General features: G+C 38.4%; 1 protein-coding gene across 2 annotated transcripts; it reads left to right on the top strand.

Moving 5' to 3' along the window:
- The first annotated feature begins 306 nt into the window (after positions 1–306).
- Positions 307–19,842, top strand: LOC113105737 (H(+)/Cl(-) exchange transporter 5-like). Of its 2 annotated transcripts, none has more exons than XM_026266998.1 (13): positions 307–624; positions 1,599–1,731; positions 5,289–5,437; positions 5,510–5,609; positions 6,654–6,841; positions 8,041–8,163; positions 8,783–8,989; positions 9,363–9,443; positions 10,467–11,030; positions 11,778–11,964; positions 12,264–12,662; positions 15,638–15,854; positions 16,863–19,842. In XM_026266998.1, exons 2-13 carry the CDS (start codon positions 1,602–1,604, stop codon positions 16,951–16,953), a joined length of 2,436 nt encoding a protein of 811 aa, XP_026122783.1. In that variant the 5' UTR covers positions 307–624; positions 1,599–1,601; the 3' UTR covers positions 16,954–19,842. The 2 variants fall into 2 exon arrangements, with proteins under 2 accessions (XP_026122783.1, XP_026122784.1); XM_026266999.1 differs by lacking the exon at positions 307–624 and adding an exon at positions 942–1,058.
- Positions 19,843–20,055: the final 213 nt, after the last annotated feature.

Raw genomic sequence — 20,055 nt, 5'->3', positions numbered from 1 at the left:
ATAAAAAACTTTTTACATTTATTTTTTATCCTTGCTGAATAAAAAAAACATTTGATATTTTACCTACATTCATAACTTTACCTACTATTTTTATACTAAGATTTTCAACGTAGTCTTTCAATTAATATGAGGTCAACAGCTAATCGTTTAATTTGTATAAAATAACAAGAAAAAAAAATGCTTAAAACTGTAACTTGTCACACTACTACATGACATGAGTACTGCTGGAGAAGAAAATGATTAATTTCACTAACTCCCCAAAACGTTGGATGGCGCTATTGACCTCCAAATACGTCAAGTTCGGACGTTCACGTTTTTGAGGAAGGGAACAGTATTGAATTAAACCCCACCTTGCCCAACGATGCATCGGCACACGGAGACCTTCCTCTTTCAACTTTATCACATGCTACAGGTCTGGGTCGGACTGAAGGCATCCGTGCTGGAGAGGCTGTGAGATGCTTTAGCCGGGTGAAGTGTGACGCACCAGTGCACGGAACTGGCAGACAGCTGTGGAAGATTACGTCGGCATTGCTTCATCGAAGGACTTTAAAATCCAGATCACAAGACTTGGCGCCTCCGTAAAGTCCAGTACTAATAGCGACCACTACCTGAAGACCCACAGTGGTATGTATCAAACTTTTTTGCTCAGATCCAGCCAAATGAGTCAATTGGACTGATCGAATCATTCAAAAGAACGAATTAGAATCGACAGAAGAGTCGCGTGACAGATAGCTAGAGAAATGACAGTTGTGTTGTTTATATGTGGTAACTATCACTTCCAAAGGTTAAAGTGTTATCAACTACTTTAACTAACTTACTCAAATAGAGGACATCATCAATAACAAGGTCACTTTATTGCACTAACTCTGAAATAATTGACAAACTATCTGATGACTTTAAAAGTGGTAAATAAAATCAGTATTAAGTTAGGTAACTTACTCGGAAGCCTCTATACGATGATGTTGTGTTTTTGGAAGTTGTTTGTGTAATATTATATTAGTTGGTTTGTTGAATGTTCGCGGAGCAAGATAAAGGAAGTGGAGGAGTTTGAAACCTGAGTGAGTTTTATCATCATTTCAGAAACCTAATATAGTCAAAATGTGGGTGACCGATGCCCCACTTTGCGGTAGGTTGGAAACTTCTTATGAAATTCCTACACTACTTACTCGACTTAAAGGCTACTAATACTTACACCGCCATTGGCTTTGCAGTGTAGAGCGATTCACGAACAAATGATTCATCTGCCGGTTTTTAGGGGTTCAAAACATACAGCGCGACTAGCGTAGTCCCGATTCTTGAACGAATGACTCGTATGAGCCGATTCTTTGTAGTGAATCATAAACACACAGCGCCACCAGTGTACCCAGATTCCCGAACACTAGACTCGTATGAATCACTTCTTCTTAGTTTATTAATAACGCTCAGCTTGACCAGTATAGTCATTAAAATTTTGTTAAACACACATTTTACTGGAATTGTATCATGTTTATTAATGATTGCTCATATCTGATCTGCTGGAACGATGTCGTAATTTCGCAACAGTCTGCTGAAGACGACAGATGGACCTTTGACCTTATATTCTCTCCTCTCTGACAAAGGTGATGGACAACGGAGGGTTTTGCGACGATAATTATCAGAGTGGGAGCAGTGATGATGAGCTGGTGGATATTTCCGAAGTTACAGTGGACTTCAGTGAGGATGTCCCGCCTCTGGATCGAGATTACAGCGCGGGTAGGACGCACGCACTACTAACCAATTAAATTAGGCACTTTACTTTTTTTTTTTTTTTCTTTAGCTTTTATGAAAGTACTTTATGCTTTGGTAAGATTGAATGATTAAGATTAACCCTTATTTTGATGTTTAGATTTTGTTTTTACAAACAATATCTGATGGAGTAATCATAGACTACAGTTTGAATGGAGTATCACACATTTGTTTTGTGTCAGTGGGATCAGATAAGTCTGTTCTCTGTGCAGATACTGATGATGCTGTGTGTCATGTCACTGACAGACTGTGTTATCATGCCAGGAAGTTCCTCTTTCATGTCTTTTTCACAATTTACACCACCTTCCTCATTTCATTCTTACTTCTTGACTGTTTTACCATATCCTCGTTATGCCTGATTTATGAAATAAGTAAAAAAGGATTAAAAAATAGGAAAATTTAGCTTTTTATCTCACAATTCATACAGTTTCTTGCAATCTAAGAATTAATTCAGAATCCAAAAAATAACTCTGAACTGCAAGAAAAAAAAGTATGAATTGTGAGATAGTCAGCATAAACTTTTCATGTTTACATTTCACAATTCTCTGTGATTTTTTTTTTTCCTTCAAAATTCTGAGTTTGATTCCCTTTATTATTTTATTTTTATTTTTACTTTGATCCCATGGTGGAAACAAAGAGCTGTGGTTATTTTGAAATTGTTAGTTTTGAAAAAAGAAAAGGTATTTAAAATTTCTATACAAAAGTCAGTGTAGATTACACAGCAAATAGATAATGTGCCACATCCTGAAGTGGAACATATTTGGATTTATATTTAAGGATTTTACAAAATAAAACTGTTTAAATTTTGCAGGGAAACTTTCCTGGTGTACACAGTCTACTTCATGTTTTCTGTCTGTCTTTTCCTCCTGGTAGTCTGAAGCTCCGGCCTTGATGTGTGCTGTTCCAAGGAACTTAAATGAGCACCATGGTTGTTTATGGTACTATTATGCTAGTGTAATTTTCTTTATGTGTGCATGTCTTTTGTGTGCATGTTCAGCATGAAAACCCTTTATTTTTCCAATGTTTGAGCAAACAATGGCAAAATATTAATGAGTTGTGTGTGTGCCTAGGGCAACATCTTGCACTCTGCGTGTTTCAGCTTTGTTTTCATTCATACACTGAGGGATAAAGAGAAAATAAAGAGAGGGAGGAGGGGTGGGGAAGGGAGAGATCAATGACAAGTATTTTGGAGAATCTAGCTCGTGGAGACTCAATTCTGTCTGAGGTTTACAGCAAGCATGACTCGGTTATACTGATAAATGTACGAGACACTCATGAGTCACTCATGAGTTCCAGCCTTCGTGTGCATTTGACCAATTGTCAGAACAAGTCACATGATCCACAGTTATACTTTAAAGATACCATCAACCTTTGCATAATTGAATGATTTTAAGAACTAAGTGGAGGTACAAGGAAATTTATTTTTAGGTTGAGCTGCTGTTTTCATGGTAAATGTCTATTCTCTTTCCTCCTTTTACTCAGTCTTTACTCCTTCTATTAATGTTTTTCTTCCTTAACCGGATCATAAGAAAAAGACCCAACATATGAGACCAAAGGGAACTGAAGCAGACTGTAAAGAACAGAATAATAATAGAAGCGCACAGACTTGTTTTACAGAGCTGCTGGTTCCTCTTAAACCCCCATGCTTTAAACATCTTTTCCTCCTTAATGTTTTTCCAAAGTACATCAGGCTTTAATAAAGGTTTATGGGTCAAAGTCCACACTGTTCCCTTAACCTTATTTTCCCATAGATCTATTTTGAGCACTTTAATTTCCCGTTATCCCAGCCTAGTTGAGTATGATTTAGACATTCAAACATTAAAAAAGATAACCAAAAATGCAAGTGCAAGATAAAAAAAAAAACAAAAAAAAAAAAAACAAAGCTTTCCTGAGGAATGGCTAATGTTTTGATTGCAATATGACTTTTTCACCAGCTAATTACAATTTAAGATGACTCTTGAACCTATAATTAAGCACTGAAAAAGATTCTGGTGTGAGGGAAATGTTTGCTGGCCTTTTTTTGCAAATTTTTGCTTTGTGCTGTCAGAGGCCTTGTTTCAAGTTGAACCTGAATCTTTGAATTTGTATCACATTCTTTCAGAACCAGTCTGAAGGACTGGTGTCTTTGTGTTAGACCGGCTAAGCTTGTTTGATCTGAAACATTTGATGCGTGTTTCACTTCACTTAGTCATCAGTACAGATACATTGTGTGTATTAGGGCTGGTCAGTATATGAAGTTTTGTATGGTCTGATGAGGCAATACCGTTTATATCGATATACCCTAAATTTCATACGAGCACATCTGATAAAATAGCTTGTTAGATATAGTTAACATGTAGTTTAGAGCGGTTTGTCCCATGTGCATATCTTACATTTTACAGGTATAAATTCCATCTATAAATGTTAGCAAGTCATGGAAAGATTTAATTTTGCTGTCAGGAGTGCAAGAGCCTTCTGCACACCAATCTCTCCACTAAACTTCACAGACGTTAGTAAAAGAGACATTGACAAACAGACAGCGCAATAGAGTAATTTTGACAAAAATATGCATTTTGCTAAAATATTTGTTGTGGGACAATAAATGTGCAACATGTAGAAGATTAAACCTACAAGTAAGTGTATTTTTATGATAGCACTAACTATAAAGTGACTAATGGGGGAATTAAAATAGCACCTACAGTAAGTCTGTGCTTTTGGTTTTTTATTTGTTTTAAGTTTTAGTTTAGTGAATTTAACTGTTTAGATTGTAGTGTTAACAATGCTATGATGTAATGTAATTTTAACCCTTTTTTGCCCATAATATATAGCATAACCTAAATGGTTACATCCACTGTATTTGTTTTCATAGCCTTTAATATGCATTTCATTTGTTGGACAACATTGTCCTTTTTTTTTATTTATTTTTTTTATATCCTTCCTTCTGTGAACATACTTGGCAATAAAGCTCATTCTGTTACAACTCTGGCCAAAGCAACTTGTCTAGTTATCAATTCCCGTCTAGTCCGATCACATAGTATTGACTCTTAAATGTAGCATTCAGTTACTTCAATTATAGTTCTTCTTGGAATGAAGGATTTAGCGTTTCCAAGGTTATTCCTTGTTTCTGAGTAAACACGGTAGAAGCAACATAAAAGTGCTTTATGTTTTGTGTAAACAACATGTGTAACATTCACGGTGTATCTTGTTCTTACTGGCTTGTATTTTGACTTCATCCAGTGTTATTTGTGGTCAGCGTTTGAGGTCAACTTCAGCCCTCTTCTGTCTGGCTCTGTCAAAGTGCATTACTTATGGCCTGCCAGTGATATCACACACGCTAACAGCTCTGACTGACAATGCATTCGTGAACTGATTGTTATCTGTAATTCCTCTCAAACCACAATGGGGATTGTCCATGATTAATTGCCATTTTCTTTGTATTCTATTTGCACAATAGAAAAATGGCATAGGCATGCACTGCTGCACACAAATATGCAGAGTGTCGGCTGGTTTCCCATGAGAATTTGTTGTGTTTTTTGTCCCTGTAGGCCACTGTAAAGAAGAATGGAGGCCAAACAACAGTCCCAAGCTGATGGATCTACTGGATGACACTGTTTCTGGCATTGGCACCTATGAGGACTTCAACACCATCGACTGGGTTAGGGAGAAGTCTAAAGACCGAGATCGGCATAGAGAGGTGAGCGGGAATAAAACTGCTTCTGAAACCTCACCCTTCAGTTCCTGCTTTAACACCTCATCGTTCTTTCAGATCGCCAATAAGAGTAAGCAGTCCACAGTAGCCTTGCTCTTCAGCATCAGTGATGCCTTTTCTGGCTGGCTTCTGATGCTTCTAATTGGACTCATGTCAGGTCAGCCCACTTCCTGTTTGGTTCCCTACTTCCTGTTTTCTTGCGCAATGCACATCTTGATTGCTGACAGACAATTTTTTTTCCTACTAAATGGCCCCTGCTGAATACTTTTGTAATTTTACAGCACTTTCTGTGTTCATCTGAAATTATGAGATGGAAAGTGATAATAACTTTATATTTTTTTTAAAGTATTTTTTAGGTTTCTTTTCTTATAATTATGACATCATCACTTTGACTTTTTAGCTCATAATTGTGTTTGTTTGTTTTTCTCATGTCAGAAATAAAATATTACATAGAAGCATATTTCTGTCATCTAAGAATAAAGCATGCTTTGGGAAATCATAATTATAACAAAAATGTTGTATCTATGAAATACTAAGTCGTAATAATAAGATAATTCATTCAGTTATGCCCAACATTTTGACTGTCATTAATCCATTTTGTATACATTCTTTTGTCTAATTTTTGTCTTAGACTTTTTATGACTTAGAGTAATTTTTATGACTTTATTACTTATATGCTTAGATTTTTATCAAAGCATGTTTGTGTGTGTGTGTCAGAAATGGGCTTCCATATGACAAAATCAGTGAGCAGCAGTATTACTCTTGCTCATAAGTACACAACTCCTCACAACTATTTGTGACACAGGGAGAGCAATGATACCTCAAATGTTTACAAGAGATGTGCTATCACTAATCACTTTCATCACAAGATTTTAGCCTGATGGACAACATAAAAATTTAAAACAAAAAACCATGATTCTGCATTGAAGAGAGTACTAGGATCATATCTAGTATATTGTAGAAACTTTTGGATGAGCTTGTTTGATTTGGGCCAATGAGCAAACACCAAGCAATATGCTAAAACTACACTGTAGAAACCACACAGCAATGATCTGAAAAACTCCCAAAACATCGTAGCATTATGGTGGCGAGTCTGCATTAGCAAACACCACTCACATTCTCTTTAGATAATGTAAAAAATAGTGGTGAATCATTATTGTATAAAAAAAAATGAAGGTCTTTTTTGTCCCATGTCTCCCAGGGGCCTTGGCTGGAGGTATAGACATTGCAGCTCATTGGATGACAGACCTTAAAGAGGGTGTGTGTCTGAACGGGTTTTGGTTTAATCATGAGCACTGCTGCTGGGCTTCCAATGAGACCACCTTCCAGGAAAGAGACAAGTGTCCTCAGTGGAAAAGCTGGGCAGAACTCATGATTGGAGTCAGTGAGGTGAGTTCTGTATTTGTCTCAGACCCAGACATTCCCGTTGTGTGACAGAGATCTGTAATACCAGGATGAGAATAATACATCTGTAATCATTTCAATCATTTTATGTTGCTGTCTACTGCTTTGAATCAAATTTTGCATTCATTTTTCCAGTGACATGAGAGAACGCAAACATTCGTGGTTATGTTTTTCATAAAATATCCTATTTTTTACTGACATGTTGACAGATGAAGGATGTAAGCTGTTGTAATAAGTGTTTCCAGTTTAGCAGAATCCAAGTTCTACAGGCATATTTAGCGCAAAGATTTCCAAATAAGTGTATGGCAAAGTGTTTTGCAAAGGCTAATGAAATTAGTTCCAGGTGTCTTTCTTCACTGTGGTTAGAGTCAGAAGTTTGGGGTCAGTAACATTTTGAAAAATGTTTTGAAAAAGCAAGTCTTTTGCGATCAACAATGATGAATTTATTTGAAGAAATATATATTAACAATTGATTATTGAAACTGACTGATTGATTTTAACATGTTTTAAAATGTAATGTGTCACTGATTTAAAAACCCCAGTCCTAAGTTACAAGATCCTTCAGAAATGCTTCTAATCTACTGATTTGGTGCTCAGGAAATATTGAATCTTTTCGATGTTGAAGACTATCAAGCAGCTTAATCTTTTGGAAAGTGATACTTTTTGTTTCAGTTGAAATAAAAATCATTTCTATCCCCTAGTTTCTAACCCCAAACCTCTGAATGTTAGTGTATATCACCCCCTTGTGGTATGAAGACTATGCTACAATATTGTTTTTGAAGAAATGACAATAAAGCATGCATTTTAATCTTAGAGTTAATTATATTTTTACTTTTGTTATAATAAAAGGTAGTGTGCGTTTTTTGAATTGAAGCATTTATTCACATCTGAATTTAGATCATTTTTAGGATGCTTAGTCTCTTACATGTTGAGGGATTATTTTAAAGACTCATAAACCAACACCTCATCGATGAACAATCCTCCTCAGTTCTTCCAGTATTCATTTTTTATTTATTATTTTTAGACTCAAAATTATAAATCAAGGTTCATAGACTTTAGAATGTGAGTAAATACTATGTACTAGCATGTAAAATTAATTGTGGCCTAGCTATGAATTTGTCCTGTAGAGGGCGCCGGTGTCTAAAATCCTTTTGTTTCACTTGGATCCTGTGTGTCTCCTGCAGGGGCCTGGATTGTATGTGGTGAATTATTTCATGTATGTGTGCTGGGCTCTTCTCTTCGCCTTCCTCGCAGTGATTCTGGTGCGAGCCTTTGCCCCTTATGCCTGCGGCTCAGGAATACCAGAGGTGAGATGCTCCTCAAACACTCATACAAGCTCTTTTCCCTACAAACCACTCATTGTAAAGCTTTTCTCCAGCCGTACAATCACATTTTCTCTTCAGCTTCACTTGAAATGGGATTTTAAAAAAACATCCCTTTGTTAAGTGCACAGTAGTGAGTCAGGCTTTAATAGCTGTTTTATACCTTTAAAATCATTTTTGTTTTTTTCAGTTTTCTATTCCAAACTGTCGGAGTAAAGTGGATACAGATTATATCTGTTTATTATAGTTTTCGACAGTTCTACAATTTTCTGTACTGTTTTCAGATGTTCAAAATGTTTTCAGATGTTCGACCACAATTGCTTCTGCTCTCTAACCTTGGCAGAAAGAACAATGAGGGGCTTTCTGACACAAGTATCACTGTCTGTCTGACAAAACCCCATGTTAGATTATTGTATTTGTAGTGTTGATTTAAATTCATGTGGAGGAGTCGTCAGAGGAGATTTAAGGACATTTTAAATGGCCGGTTTTAAAACGATCCATTAAGACATGTCCGTGTGCCAAGAATAACTGCTTAAGTGAATAAAAACTTATGGTCTGGAAAAATGGCTGGCTTTGAGTGATTTTGAATCCTGAATTCTTGCAGATTAAGACCATCCTGAGTGGCTTTATAATTCGGGGTTACCTGGGGAAGTGGACGTTGATCATCAAGACCATCACACTGGTGCTGGCCGTCTCGTCTGGCCTCAGTCTGGGGAAAGAGGGTCCGCTGGTTCACGTAGCCTGCTGCTGCGCAAACATCCTCTGCCATTTCTTCACCAAATACCGTCGAAATGAGGCCAAGAAACGAGAGGTGAGAGGAACTGGGGCGGGAGATAAGGAGCGGAGGAATGGAGTGATGGAGAGATAAGGGAGAGGGGAGTGTGGGATAGACTGACGGAAAAGTAACAAAGTATTTTGTGTCTTGGATCAAAACTTGTAATGTAATACATTGATATAAGCCTCTTGGCTTGGACTCTTTTAACTGATGTGCTGGAAGTTGCCAGTGCCAATTTGGTAATGGAAATAGCAACAGACGAGGCTTTTTCTAGACTGTCTAGGCTTTTATTGTGTAATTCGTTGTTCAAGAGTTTAGTAGGGTGAATATGCTTTTTATTGTGCATTTTAGTTAGGAAATAAGAATGTATTGGAATGTAAAGAAGTCAATATAAATGTGTGTGTATCAGGTGTTGTCTGCAGCATCTGCAGTGGGAGTGTCTGTAGCGTTCGGTGCTCCTATTGGAGGAGTGCTTTTCAGTCTGGAAGAGGTAAGCATTTTAGATTTAAGCTGTTATATACATAAACAAAGAGATGTATATTTCTGACTTGTGTTTCTGGTTTGTTTTTCTTTTGGAGGGGTTATTATACAATCAGCTTAAGAAACCAATATAAATCGAGATAGGCTGCTTTTTGAGTGTTTTTTTTTTAATAATGATGACCACCTGAGAGAGTCAGTGTGCATACATGTCATGATGATATGATTTTATTTGGCCAACATAATTATAATAACAAAGCTGCTTCACTTTAGAAATTAATAAACAAATAAAAGCCTTTTCACTATGAACTCAACATGGCTATAACTCCCTGATATAACAAAAATTCACATATACATTACTGTTCAAGCGTTCAATTGTTTTCTATTTTAATATAGTTTAAAATATAGTCTCCAGTGCCACATGATCCTTCAGGGATTGTTCTAATATGCTGACAAGAAACATTGGTAACTTACCTTAAAGCCTTGATGTGTTGTGAATTATTAAGGATTGTTAAAGGCTCTAATGCATATTTATTATAATGCATTATAATTATTATATTAATGTGCGTTTTAATCTATTATATCTTCTTGTAAATAATTATAACCAAATTTAAAATGCATAGTGTAACAACATATTGATAAGTGTTATGTGTTAAACTGTGGTTAGAATTATTCATGACTATGCATAAGGTGCATTAGAAGGCATAATTAATGTATGATAACTAATGTTATAACGCATTAAACATAAAGGCTTTAAGTTAAGTGTCAACATGTTATCGATGTTGAAAGCAGTCATGCTGGTTAATATTTCTGAGGAAACCTTCACGCTTCTTTTCATGATTCTTTGATGAATAGAAAATTTTATCTTTTGATTTAATGTGTAATAAACTGAAGTAATGTGTAATTTGATGTAACGTGTCCTTGCTGAATACATGTATTAATTTTTTCTGACTTTTCACTGACCCCAAACTAAATATCGAAATCTTAAATTGTGAAAACATCAGCTGAACATATTTCTCCTGCATTTCTTTGACAGGTCAGCTACTACTTTCCTCTGAAGACTCTGTGGCGTTCGTTCTTCGCTGCTCTGGTCGCAGCATTCACCCTTCGCTCCATTAATCCCTTCGGCAACAGCCGATTGGTCCTTTTCTACGTGGAGTTCCACACTCCCTGGCATCTTCTGGAACTCATACCTTTTGTGCTTTTGGGCATCTTTGGTGGCCTTTGGGGGGCTTTCTTTATTCGTGCTAACATTGCCTGGTGCCGTCTCCGAAAGAACACCAGCCTTGGACGCTACCCTGTCCTTGAGGTTGTGGTGGTCGCCCTGTTAACAGCATTACTAGCGTTCCCGATCGAGTACACCAAGATGAGCAGCAGCGAACTGATCTCAGAGCTGTTTAATGACTGTGGTCTCCTGGACTCATCGAAACTCTGCGGCTACACCAGTAACGGTGGAAGCACATCAGGAAGCGTTAATGCCACTGCTGCTAATGGTCTGGGGGCTCGGCTGGCAGGGCCGGGTCTCTATACAGCTATGTGGCAGCTAGCTCTCGCTCTGGTCTTAAAGATGGTCTTCACTGTGGTTACATTTGGCATGAAGGTAAAAGACCCAGATGTATTTTCTGAATGCAAAACAGATTCAAAGATCAGGATAAAACCACTAAATGTGTCAATATAATATAAATAATAGTTTAATACCACAGATTTACCATGGTACAATGTTTTTATTTATTTATTTTTTAATTTCAGTTTTAGTAATTTTGCTATGTGACTTGTCGTTTTTATTTGTTCAAGAATTTGTAAAGATTTCTGTTCAGGTTTATTTTTAGTTATTGTAGTTCTTCAACTTCAAAATTTTATTTGATTGCGAGGCAAGATTTCTTATTTATTATAATAGTATTAAATAAGTAAATTAATAAATACGTTTATATATGTATAATTTAATATTCAAGACTTTTAAATTAAAATACAAAATTATCTATGTAATATTTTTACTTTATTTTAATTAGTGAAAACAATCATTATTCATGGTTTTCAATTTTATTAACCATACTGTATACAATTATGTGTTTCAAAAATATGATATTATTTTATTAATATTATTATTAAAAAAAATTTGGTTCATCATCTGAGATTGTTTATTTGTTTGTTGTCTTGGGTTATCTATTAATATTAATACTCTCAGTACCAGAGGTTGGCATCATAAGAAAGAAAGGCAACAATGTGGTATTGATTCAGCCCAGTCACAACAGAACTTAAAAAATGTTTTGAGAAGTTGGCAAAGCATATCAAGTGAGCTCTGTCATCTCTATCTTTTAATTCTGTCTTGCTCTTGTTCTCTCTCCAGGTGCCCTCAGGTTTATTCATACCCAGTATGGCGGTTGGGGCCATAGCAGGCCGACTTCTTGGAGTGTGCATGGAGCAACTGGCCATACGCCACCACGAACAGGACATTTTCAGAGGCTGGTGCTCTCCAGGGGCCGACTGCATCACGCCGGGTCTGTACGCCATGGTGGGCGCAGCAGCCTGTCTGGGTGAGGGGTGAATCTTCTGCAACTCTGTGAAAATGTCTTGAACATTAATTTTCCAGATGATTTATTTTTCACCTCGCAACCAAATTGCCTTGTGCAGTCTTCCATGCAGAAGCATTTAATGGTGCCTTTCAGAAATATAGCTTGACCTTGCAGAGCCATTGATTATGTCGCATTTTTAATGAAGTGTTCTTAGTTTTATAATTTGCATTAGAGACTATTAAATCACTACATTAGGCTATATGCTACATTGTCAAATTAGCAAGCAAGAGCTTTTTTTTCTTTTCTCATTTCTACTCTAGGTGGTGTGACCCGTATGACTGTCTCTCTGGTGGTCATTATGTTCGAGCTGACGGGAGGTTTAGAGTACATCGTGCCCCTCATGGCTGCCGCCATGACCAGCAAATGGGTCGCAGACGCTCTGGGTCGTGAAAGCATCTACGAGGCCCACATCCGCCTCAACGGTTACCCTTTCCTGGAGGCAAAAGAAGAATTCCGTCACAAGACTCTTGCCACAGATGTGATGCGTCCACGGCGGGGCGACCCACCGCTGTCTGTGCTGACGGAGAGTGAGATGACTGTAGAGGAGGTGGAGAGACTCATCGCAGACACCACCTACAGCGGCTTTCCTGTGGTGATCTCCCAGCAGTCTCCCAGATTGGTGGGCTTCGTGTTGAGGAGGGATCTGGTCATATCCTTAGGTGAGAGTTTTTTTTATTGGTCACTCCACATATTTATGCTATTTACAGGGTTTTCTCAGTCAAAGAAAACAAGTGGTGTATGGACAAAAGTCACAGTTAAAGAGGAAGTAAAGCAGTCAGTCAAGTTTCCCTTTATTTAGTAAACTGATTTCTACTTTAAATGTTTTTAAATGTTTTTGGTTTTCACCATAATTTTAATGAATATCCAAACGTCAAAATGTCACAAAGTTTTGGCGTAAACAAATGCTCAATAAAATACCGTTCATGTCCCATCTTAGTTATTTGAGATCTTTGATGAATATTTGCATTGCAGAGGCTCGCTCACCAGTAGTGGTATGCAACACATTTCATGTTCACTTGTGAATACAATTAGCTCATCTGCTGTTAACTGGACGCCAAACCTAATCACCTATCGGAGCAATCGGGCTAGAGCTGCTTCCTCAAGAAAGCTTATCATTCTCACATGTTTTAAGTCTTGTCAGTTTAAGCATTTAAGTATTTTAAGCCATTCAAGTGCAAGACAATGCAAAAGAGAGTTCAATGCAGTGCTTGTGCACTGTGATGGATCATTTCTGTTCGCGTGCATGCAACAACCTGCAGCTCAGACAGCACGCGAGTATCAATAATGTACCATAACGTTATTGTTGCTCGGTATTATCATCTCAGATGCATAAGCATTTGCACTTATTTTGGGCTCAACTTTTCACTCCAAAATTTGTCTTCCTCCAAAACAAGCGTGTTGAATAAGTAAAGAAATGCTTATTTACTTCACTGGCCAAGCGAGCAAACCAACCCTGTGACATCACGCATTTTTTCTTTAAAATGGTTACATTAGTAGTGTTTTTTTCTTTTTTTTTTTTGTTTAAGTAGAAATCAGTTTACTTAATAATGTAAACCTGTCTGCTTCACTTCATCTATAAGACTTACAAAATGTGCCACTGTCCTCATTAATAATAATAAATATTGTTTGAGCACCAAATCAGTATATTAGAAATGATTTCTAAAGAATCATGTGACACTGGAGCGGTGGCTGCTAAAAAGTCAACTTTGCGATACAGGACTAAATAATATTGTAAAACGAATGAAAATGTTACAGTTTGTGTGGGTGGATATGTGTGTGTGTGTATGTGTGTATATATATATATATATATATATATATATATATATATATTAGGGGTGTAACGATACGCGTATTCGTATTGAACCGTTCGGTACGACGCTTTCGGTTCGGTACGCGGTACGCATTATGTATACCGAACGGTTCGTTGGAGTATTTAATTATATTTGAAAAAAAAAAAAAAAAAGAGAGAGAGAGAAATATAATGATATGCGTTCAACAAGGTAGCCCAATAACCCAAACAACGTAACAGGCAACGCCCCTGACACTCCCGAAGAAGAAAAAAACACCATCTTATATGTTTATGTTAGGCTACTCAGCAGGCGCTCGCTCACTCAGTACGCGCTGAAGGCTCGTTGCAAAATAGCCAATGCGTTTAACAGACTAGAAATGAGAAGATCCTCCAATAACCAACAGGTCTGGTGTTTGGGTGCACTTTGGATTCCCTTTAAGCTATAATGGTGATGGCAAGAGAGTGGTGGATAAAAAAACAACGGTATGTCTTTCTCCTCCTTTCCAAAGCGCTCGGGCAGAAGCGCTCATGAGGCGTCTGTCTTTGCTAAGCAACAATGACGTGTTCTCTCCATGAGACGCGGAAATTTCAGCGAAGGATAAATGGATTTGCAAGCTCTAAAAATCGCTTGCAGTAGCTCTGCTACTAAATTTATTTCAAAATTGCAATCCATATACAACTATGATCAGCTGATCCTTCATCTTGGCTGAGCTCTCAACGTTGTTACGGGAAAGGATGAAGCTGATTGGTTGGTTCTTGTCACATGACCCGCGGTGCGCTTGCGGCATTCTGAAAAGTTGAGATGTTTTTACATTTTGCTGTATCTAAAACGTATCGAACCGAACCGAACCGAACCGTGACATCAGTGTATCGTATCGAACCGAACCGTGAATTTTGTGAACCGTTACACCCCTAATATATATATATATATATATATATATATATATATATATATATATATATATATATATATATATATATATAATATAGCCTTGGTGGGCAGAAGAGACTTATACATACGATTAGTATTATTTATTTATTTATTTATTTTAAATAATTCCAAAGATTTATGAAGTTAGAATAAGACACGTATGGCCACCAAGGCTGCATTTATTGTAAAACTGTAATATTGACAAATTAATTAATTCCAGTCTTTAGTTTCACATGATCCTTCAGAAATGCATTTGAATATGCTGATTGGCTGCCCAATAAACATTTATTTATATTATCAATGTTGAAAACCATTTTTTGTGGAAGCTGTGATACAGTATCTTCAAATGTTTGGGTTAAGTTTGATTAAAAAGAACGGAATAAAATGTTAACCTACTCTTACATTATTTCTAGTCCATATTTTCTGTAGAAATTGCTTGCAGGTCATCATGACATCAGTTTGACTGCCAGAGTCTTACAAACCAGCCAACTTACTGATGCAACCGACTACAGGCTCAAAGTAGTGTTTTTTCTGATATTTAGGGAGATCAAGTTTTGCCCGAGGATATCTTATTTTCTTACGTCTAAATGTTTCAAATAAAACCCTTGATTATCAGTCCAAGAGTTGATACCACAGAGATTTTGTCAGCCTGGCGCCTTGTAAGTGCAACTTTGTTTCCTGGATGACTGATTTAAAACTGCTGTACACTGAATCCAAGACGTTTTGGAGTGACCAGCCAATCAGATTGGACACAGTGATTTCAGCCAGTTCTTTCTAGTTTGGCGTGCAATAAGATGGTTTCTGAACAGTCCATGGGCTGCCATAGAATTTTGCTAATTAACCCTTGTTTTAACTGATGTAGTAGTGTTAAGTTTATCCAGCTAACTTCCCTGTTTTTGCTTTTTTCATCTTAGAAAATGCCCGGCGGCATCAGGAGGGTGTGGTCAGCATGTCTCCCGTCCTGTTCACTGAATGTGATCCACCCCTGTCACCCAGTGCTCCTCCTGCAGTCAAACTGCGCAGCATCTTAGACCTCAGCCCCTTTACGGTCACTGTGCACACGCCCATGGAAATCGTAGTGGACATCTTCCGCAAGCTCGGCCTGCGGCAGTGCCTCGTCATTCATAACGGGTGAGTCTGTGGACATGGATGATGTGCACAGCTGTCTGGTCTGTCTGAAGCAGTAGCCAAGATACAAGTGTAGCAGATATTTGTTTTCTCCCATGAGAAGCAGACTTAGGCTGTCATTTTTTTAGATTTGACGAGGACAAAGAGAAATCTACCAAGCATTAAGGGCAAAACATGTGGCAGCCACAGTGCGCAGACTTCTAAAATAACCTAATTTGGACAAAACAGCATCACAGTCTGATAAGGTTTAAGAACAGAGCTGTTGTCTCCAGTTTACAGGTAGACTGTTTGTTAATCTTTGTTTAAATATGAGTCAGCCCAAGCAGAAGGGCTTTCTCATCCAAATCTTTGTTCCTCCAAGATTTCTTCTGCATCCTCAACTACATAAACATCTTGGAGAGTTTTTCCTCTGCACTCTTGGCATTGGATTGCTCACTAGCTGCTTTGAAACGGTCTGCATTGTGAATAGCGCTATACAAATACATTGACCTCAGAAATACACTGCAAATATCCAGTGTAGCACTGATTAAATAAAATAATCTCAGCACTTCTGAGATGAGGGCCGTTATAAAAGCCCATTTTGAGTTTCTGTTTTTTTTTTTTCACAAATGTCCTTTCTTATAAGCGCGCTCCCTACCATATTTGTCCAAAACATCTGAAGCTGATTCTTGCTGGAGTTGTTTTGCCTTTTAAAGTGTGTGTTTTAATCGGGTCCCGATGTCGAGCAGATCAACATGGCTGTTGGTCTTTTCTCGGATTCCTGTGATCCACCCTTCAAGTCTATCTAGCACAATAAAAGGAAATGACATAATATAAAAAGCAAGAAGACTGGAAACACACGCACACACTTTGAACATGTGGCCTTGAACTTCTATGCAAACACAGTCTCTCTCATGCATATGTTAACAAGGACCATCTGTTCAATAATTGTCTATTTGATTTGTGTGACTTGACAGCTCAGTGATTTGTATTAATTAAAAACAAGAATCCTTTTTCTCCCTCTCTTTTCAGGCGCTTGCTGGGAATCATCACTAAAAAGGACATTCTTAAACACATGGCGCTGATGGCCAACAGAGACCCGGATTCAATCCTCTTCAACTGAAGACTCCCAAGACTGAATAGACACTCCTGCACGCACACACAAACACACAGAGGGCTGAATCATCCTGTGATGATGATGATGATGATGATGGTGGTGGTGGTAGGACTGTGTGTGTCGCTGAGGTACTGTTATTATACAGTGGTGTGAGAGTGGCCTAAGGCAGCTTTTCACCCTTCCACCACTGGACCTGTTCAAACAGGAGCTGTTTAGCCTCTCTGGAGGCTATAGAGACAAAAAAAGCTGTCCTCTCACACCTGTGAACCTCATATCAGGCCTGATCTGATTGGTTGCCATCAGGACCTGCTGTATGTGGACCAAATGCTTTTTCCTGCCTACATCTATAGGGATCAACGACTTCTTTTTGTACTTTTTTTTTTTTTTTTTTACAGTGCTTCATTCTACTTAAAAAGTAGCTTGAACTAGCTTGAGATGGTTGCTAGTCTCCCAGGCTGATCTGGGTTGCTGGGTTTGGGCATTTATCTGAATGAATGAGACCGTTTTAAGCCAGCAAACAGTCTAATAGTAGTTTAAGCTATTTTTTTTTAGCAGGGTTTCCATCCCTGGAGTGACGTTTGACCTCGAGAGGAACTTCAGAAGGGTGAGAACATTCCTGAGATGATCTGGGAAACGTGCGTTAAGGGTGTCTTGTCAGAACCTGCATGTGTCGAGCGATCCCTGTGGGAAGATGTGCCGCCTTTTGTAGAAGTGCAATGAGATTTGGTGTATCATGTTGAAGTCACATAGATGCACTTACTCTTTCTCATTTATACATACTAGCAAAACTCCCTCAGTAGTGCCGTTCCTCTGTTTCTCAGTCTTCGAGAAGGAGGCTTTGAAGATAACATGCCACTTTTGGAAAGTTTATATGTGCATTTGACTTCAACCGGACAGAAGCCAGTGTTGATTTTTATGGGGCATTAAAAGGATGGCTCGTCCCAAAATACTGTAATTTACTCACCATTTTGACCTTCCAAACCTGTATGGCTCCCTTTTCTTCTTTGAAACATAAAATAAGACGTTTCGAGAGAGTCTTAGTGGCATTTTTGTTGATTTGATGAAAACCATTAGCAACTACAACTGCTTCGTTACCAAACTCTTCAAAGTCTGTTCTTTTGTGTTCACGAGGGTGAATAAAAAATGACCAAATTTTCCTTCTTGTTTGAACTAAGCCTTCAATACTTATGTTCTCCCTCTGTCGTTCTGCTATTACAACAAGCTAAAACCACTGGCATATGTTTTCCAAAAAGTTTGTAGTGACTGCCAAACAACCAATTTCCATTCAGCTTCACAAACTGCAGATCCCGCTTGGCACCACCAGGAGGCACTATCTCACAGACCGGCCATTCTGGACATTGTGCGCCATCTGATTGATTCCTGGCCCGCTCCCTGGGTGTGTTGCGGCATGCTCTCATGTCATTACCTTCGGGACTCTTTACATTCCCCCAACACCTTTATGCTCATATTGAGCACCTGGGTCCCTCCATGCTGTCTTTGGAGATGCGAATCCATTCCTCTGTCCATCACACTCGCTGTCTTTCTCATGTAACCTCGCTGTCGTCCTCAGACAACCTCAGCGAAGCATCTCCAGGCAACTCCCTCGTTTGTCCACGAGGATCCGATCATGACATAACGAGATCCTCCCTGTAATGAAAGGGCTAAACACATACTCAAGTCCATTTCCTTTGCACACTTGTTTGACTTTTGTCTCTGCGTGTTTTAAAAACCTCCACCCTGCCGTTTTTTTTTTTTTTTTATGCATTGAAATTTGGGTTTGTTCATGACCTATTGAAGACATTTGATTATTTTCATGCCTGTTCATAGCACTCTCTTTCCCTGCTCGCCGTAATTCCCGTGAGCTGGATTCGGGGCATAGAGGTCGTAGAGGGCTATTGTTCCTATTCGCTCCTGCTCGTCTGGGCTCCCGGTCGCCAGGATGTCCCCCGACCGCTTTCCTCAAGCACCGTCACGCAGCCCAGACCGCCTTCTACTCTTAGAAAGACAATTTCCGGTCCAGTCTTTAAACAACAGCCAATTCTGAACAGTTATAATAGAGCGGGGGAAAAAAAAGAAATTCTTGCGCTCTGATTACTGAAAGAAAAGGTGTGTGTGTGTGTGTGTGTGTGTGTGTGTGTATTTGTGTGGGGGGCCGTAAGGGTGTTGGGAAGGAGAGATTATGCTTCCTTGGAAAACATGGGAATATGGGAGGAGGGAGAGGAGAAAAGGTTAATTAAACTGTGTTCACTGGTCAGTGGAGGTATCGTTTCACAAAGGTCTCTTCTGTGTCACACGGGGGTTATTGGAGAGACTTGGCACGAAGGACTTCCACTCATTCCTGCAATCCGGGTGGGTACTGAGCCTCTTTGCGCTGTAACCCAACACTCGATTGGTGCTGAAGGAGCCGAGCCAGGACCGGGACCAAATTAAATGTTGTAATGTAAAACAGGAGACCTCCTATGTTCTTATCTACAGAACATAGGCCGCTTCTAATTTTTCAACTCAGGAAGCAACAAGTAAACAGCTGTTTAGATGTCTTTCTCTATGCAAACACTCTGTTTAGTGCCGAAGACAAACGTTAAACCTGAGTAAACTGCTTTTACAGGCATCCGTGAGCATGTTTACGATGTATATCCAAAGAAACCTGTGATTTCTCTCGCGAAAAAGGCAATACGTTTATTACCAAATTGCTTGGAAGGAAAAGAAATATGCTTTTTTAGAGATGAAGTACCTGTTGTTTTATTGTTAACTTTAATATGTATTTATTTGCACAAAAGTGTTTTCTAATGCAGTATTTGTACATGACTGTGATTATATCATGTTGTCAAATGAACTTTTGTCCATCTGAATAAATCTGAATGATGCATTCCACGCAGACTGCATTCATCCTGAGGTCAAAGAGTATGTGTTTAGGCTTCAGATATATATAAAGAATCAATGTGGTTTTAAGTTTTTGGTTAATCTTGCATAATCAAAGACTCCAGGACATTAAAATTCCAGAAATTGGAGCATTTTTATTCCCTCGAATCCCAAATTGCTCTGGTTGTAGAAACAGACCCACGCTGATTCGTGTTAAATGTGGTATTTCAAGGAAATTGCTGAGGGTCT

The sequence above is a fragment of the Carassius auratus genome, chromosome 7, assembly GCF_003368295.1.
Source record: "Carassius auratus strain Wakin chromosome 7, ASM336829v1, whole genome shotgun sequence".
Classification (NCBI taxonomy): domain Eukaryota; kingdom Metazoa; phylum Chordata; class Actinopteri; order Cypriniformes; family Cyprinidae; genus Carassius; species Carassius auratus.
The sequence above is the reverse complement of the archived record's forward strand: the minus strand, read 5'-3'. Positions and strand labels throughout refer to the sequence as shown.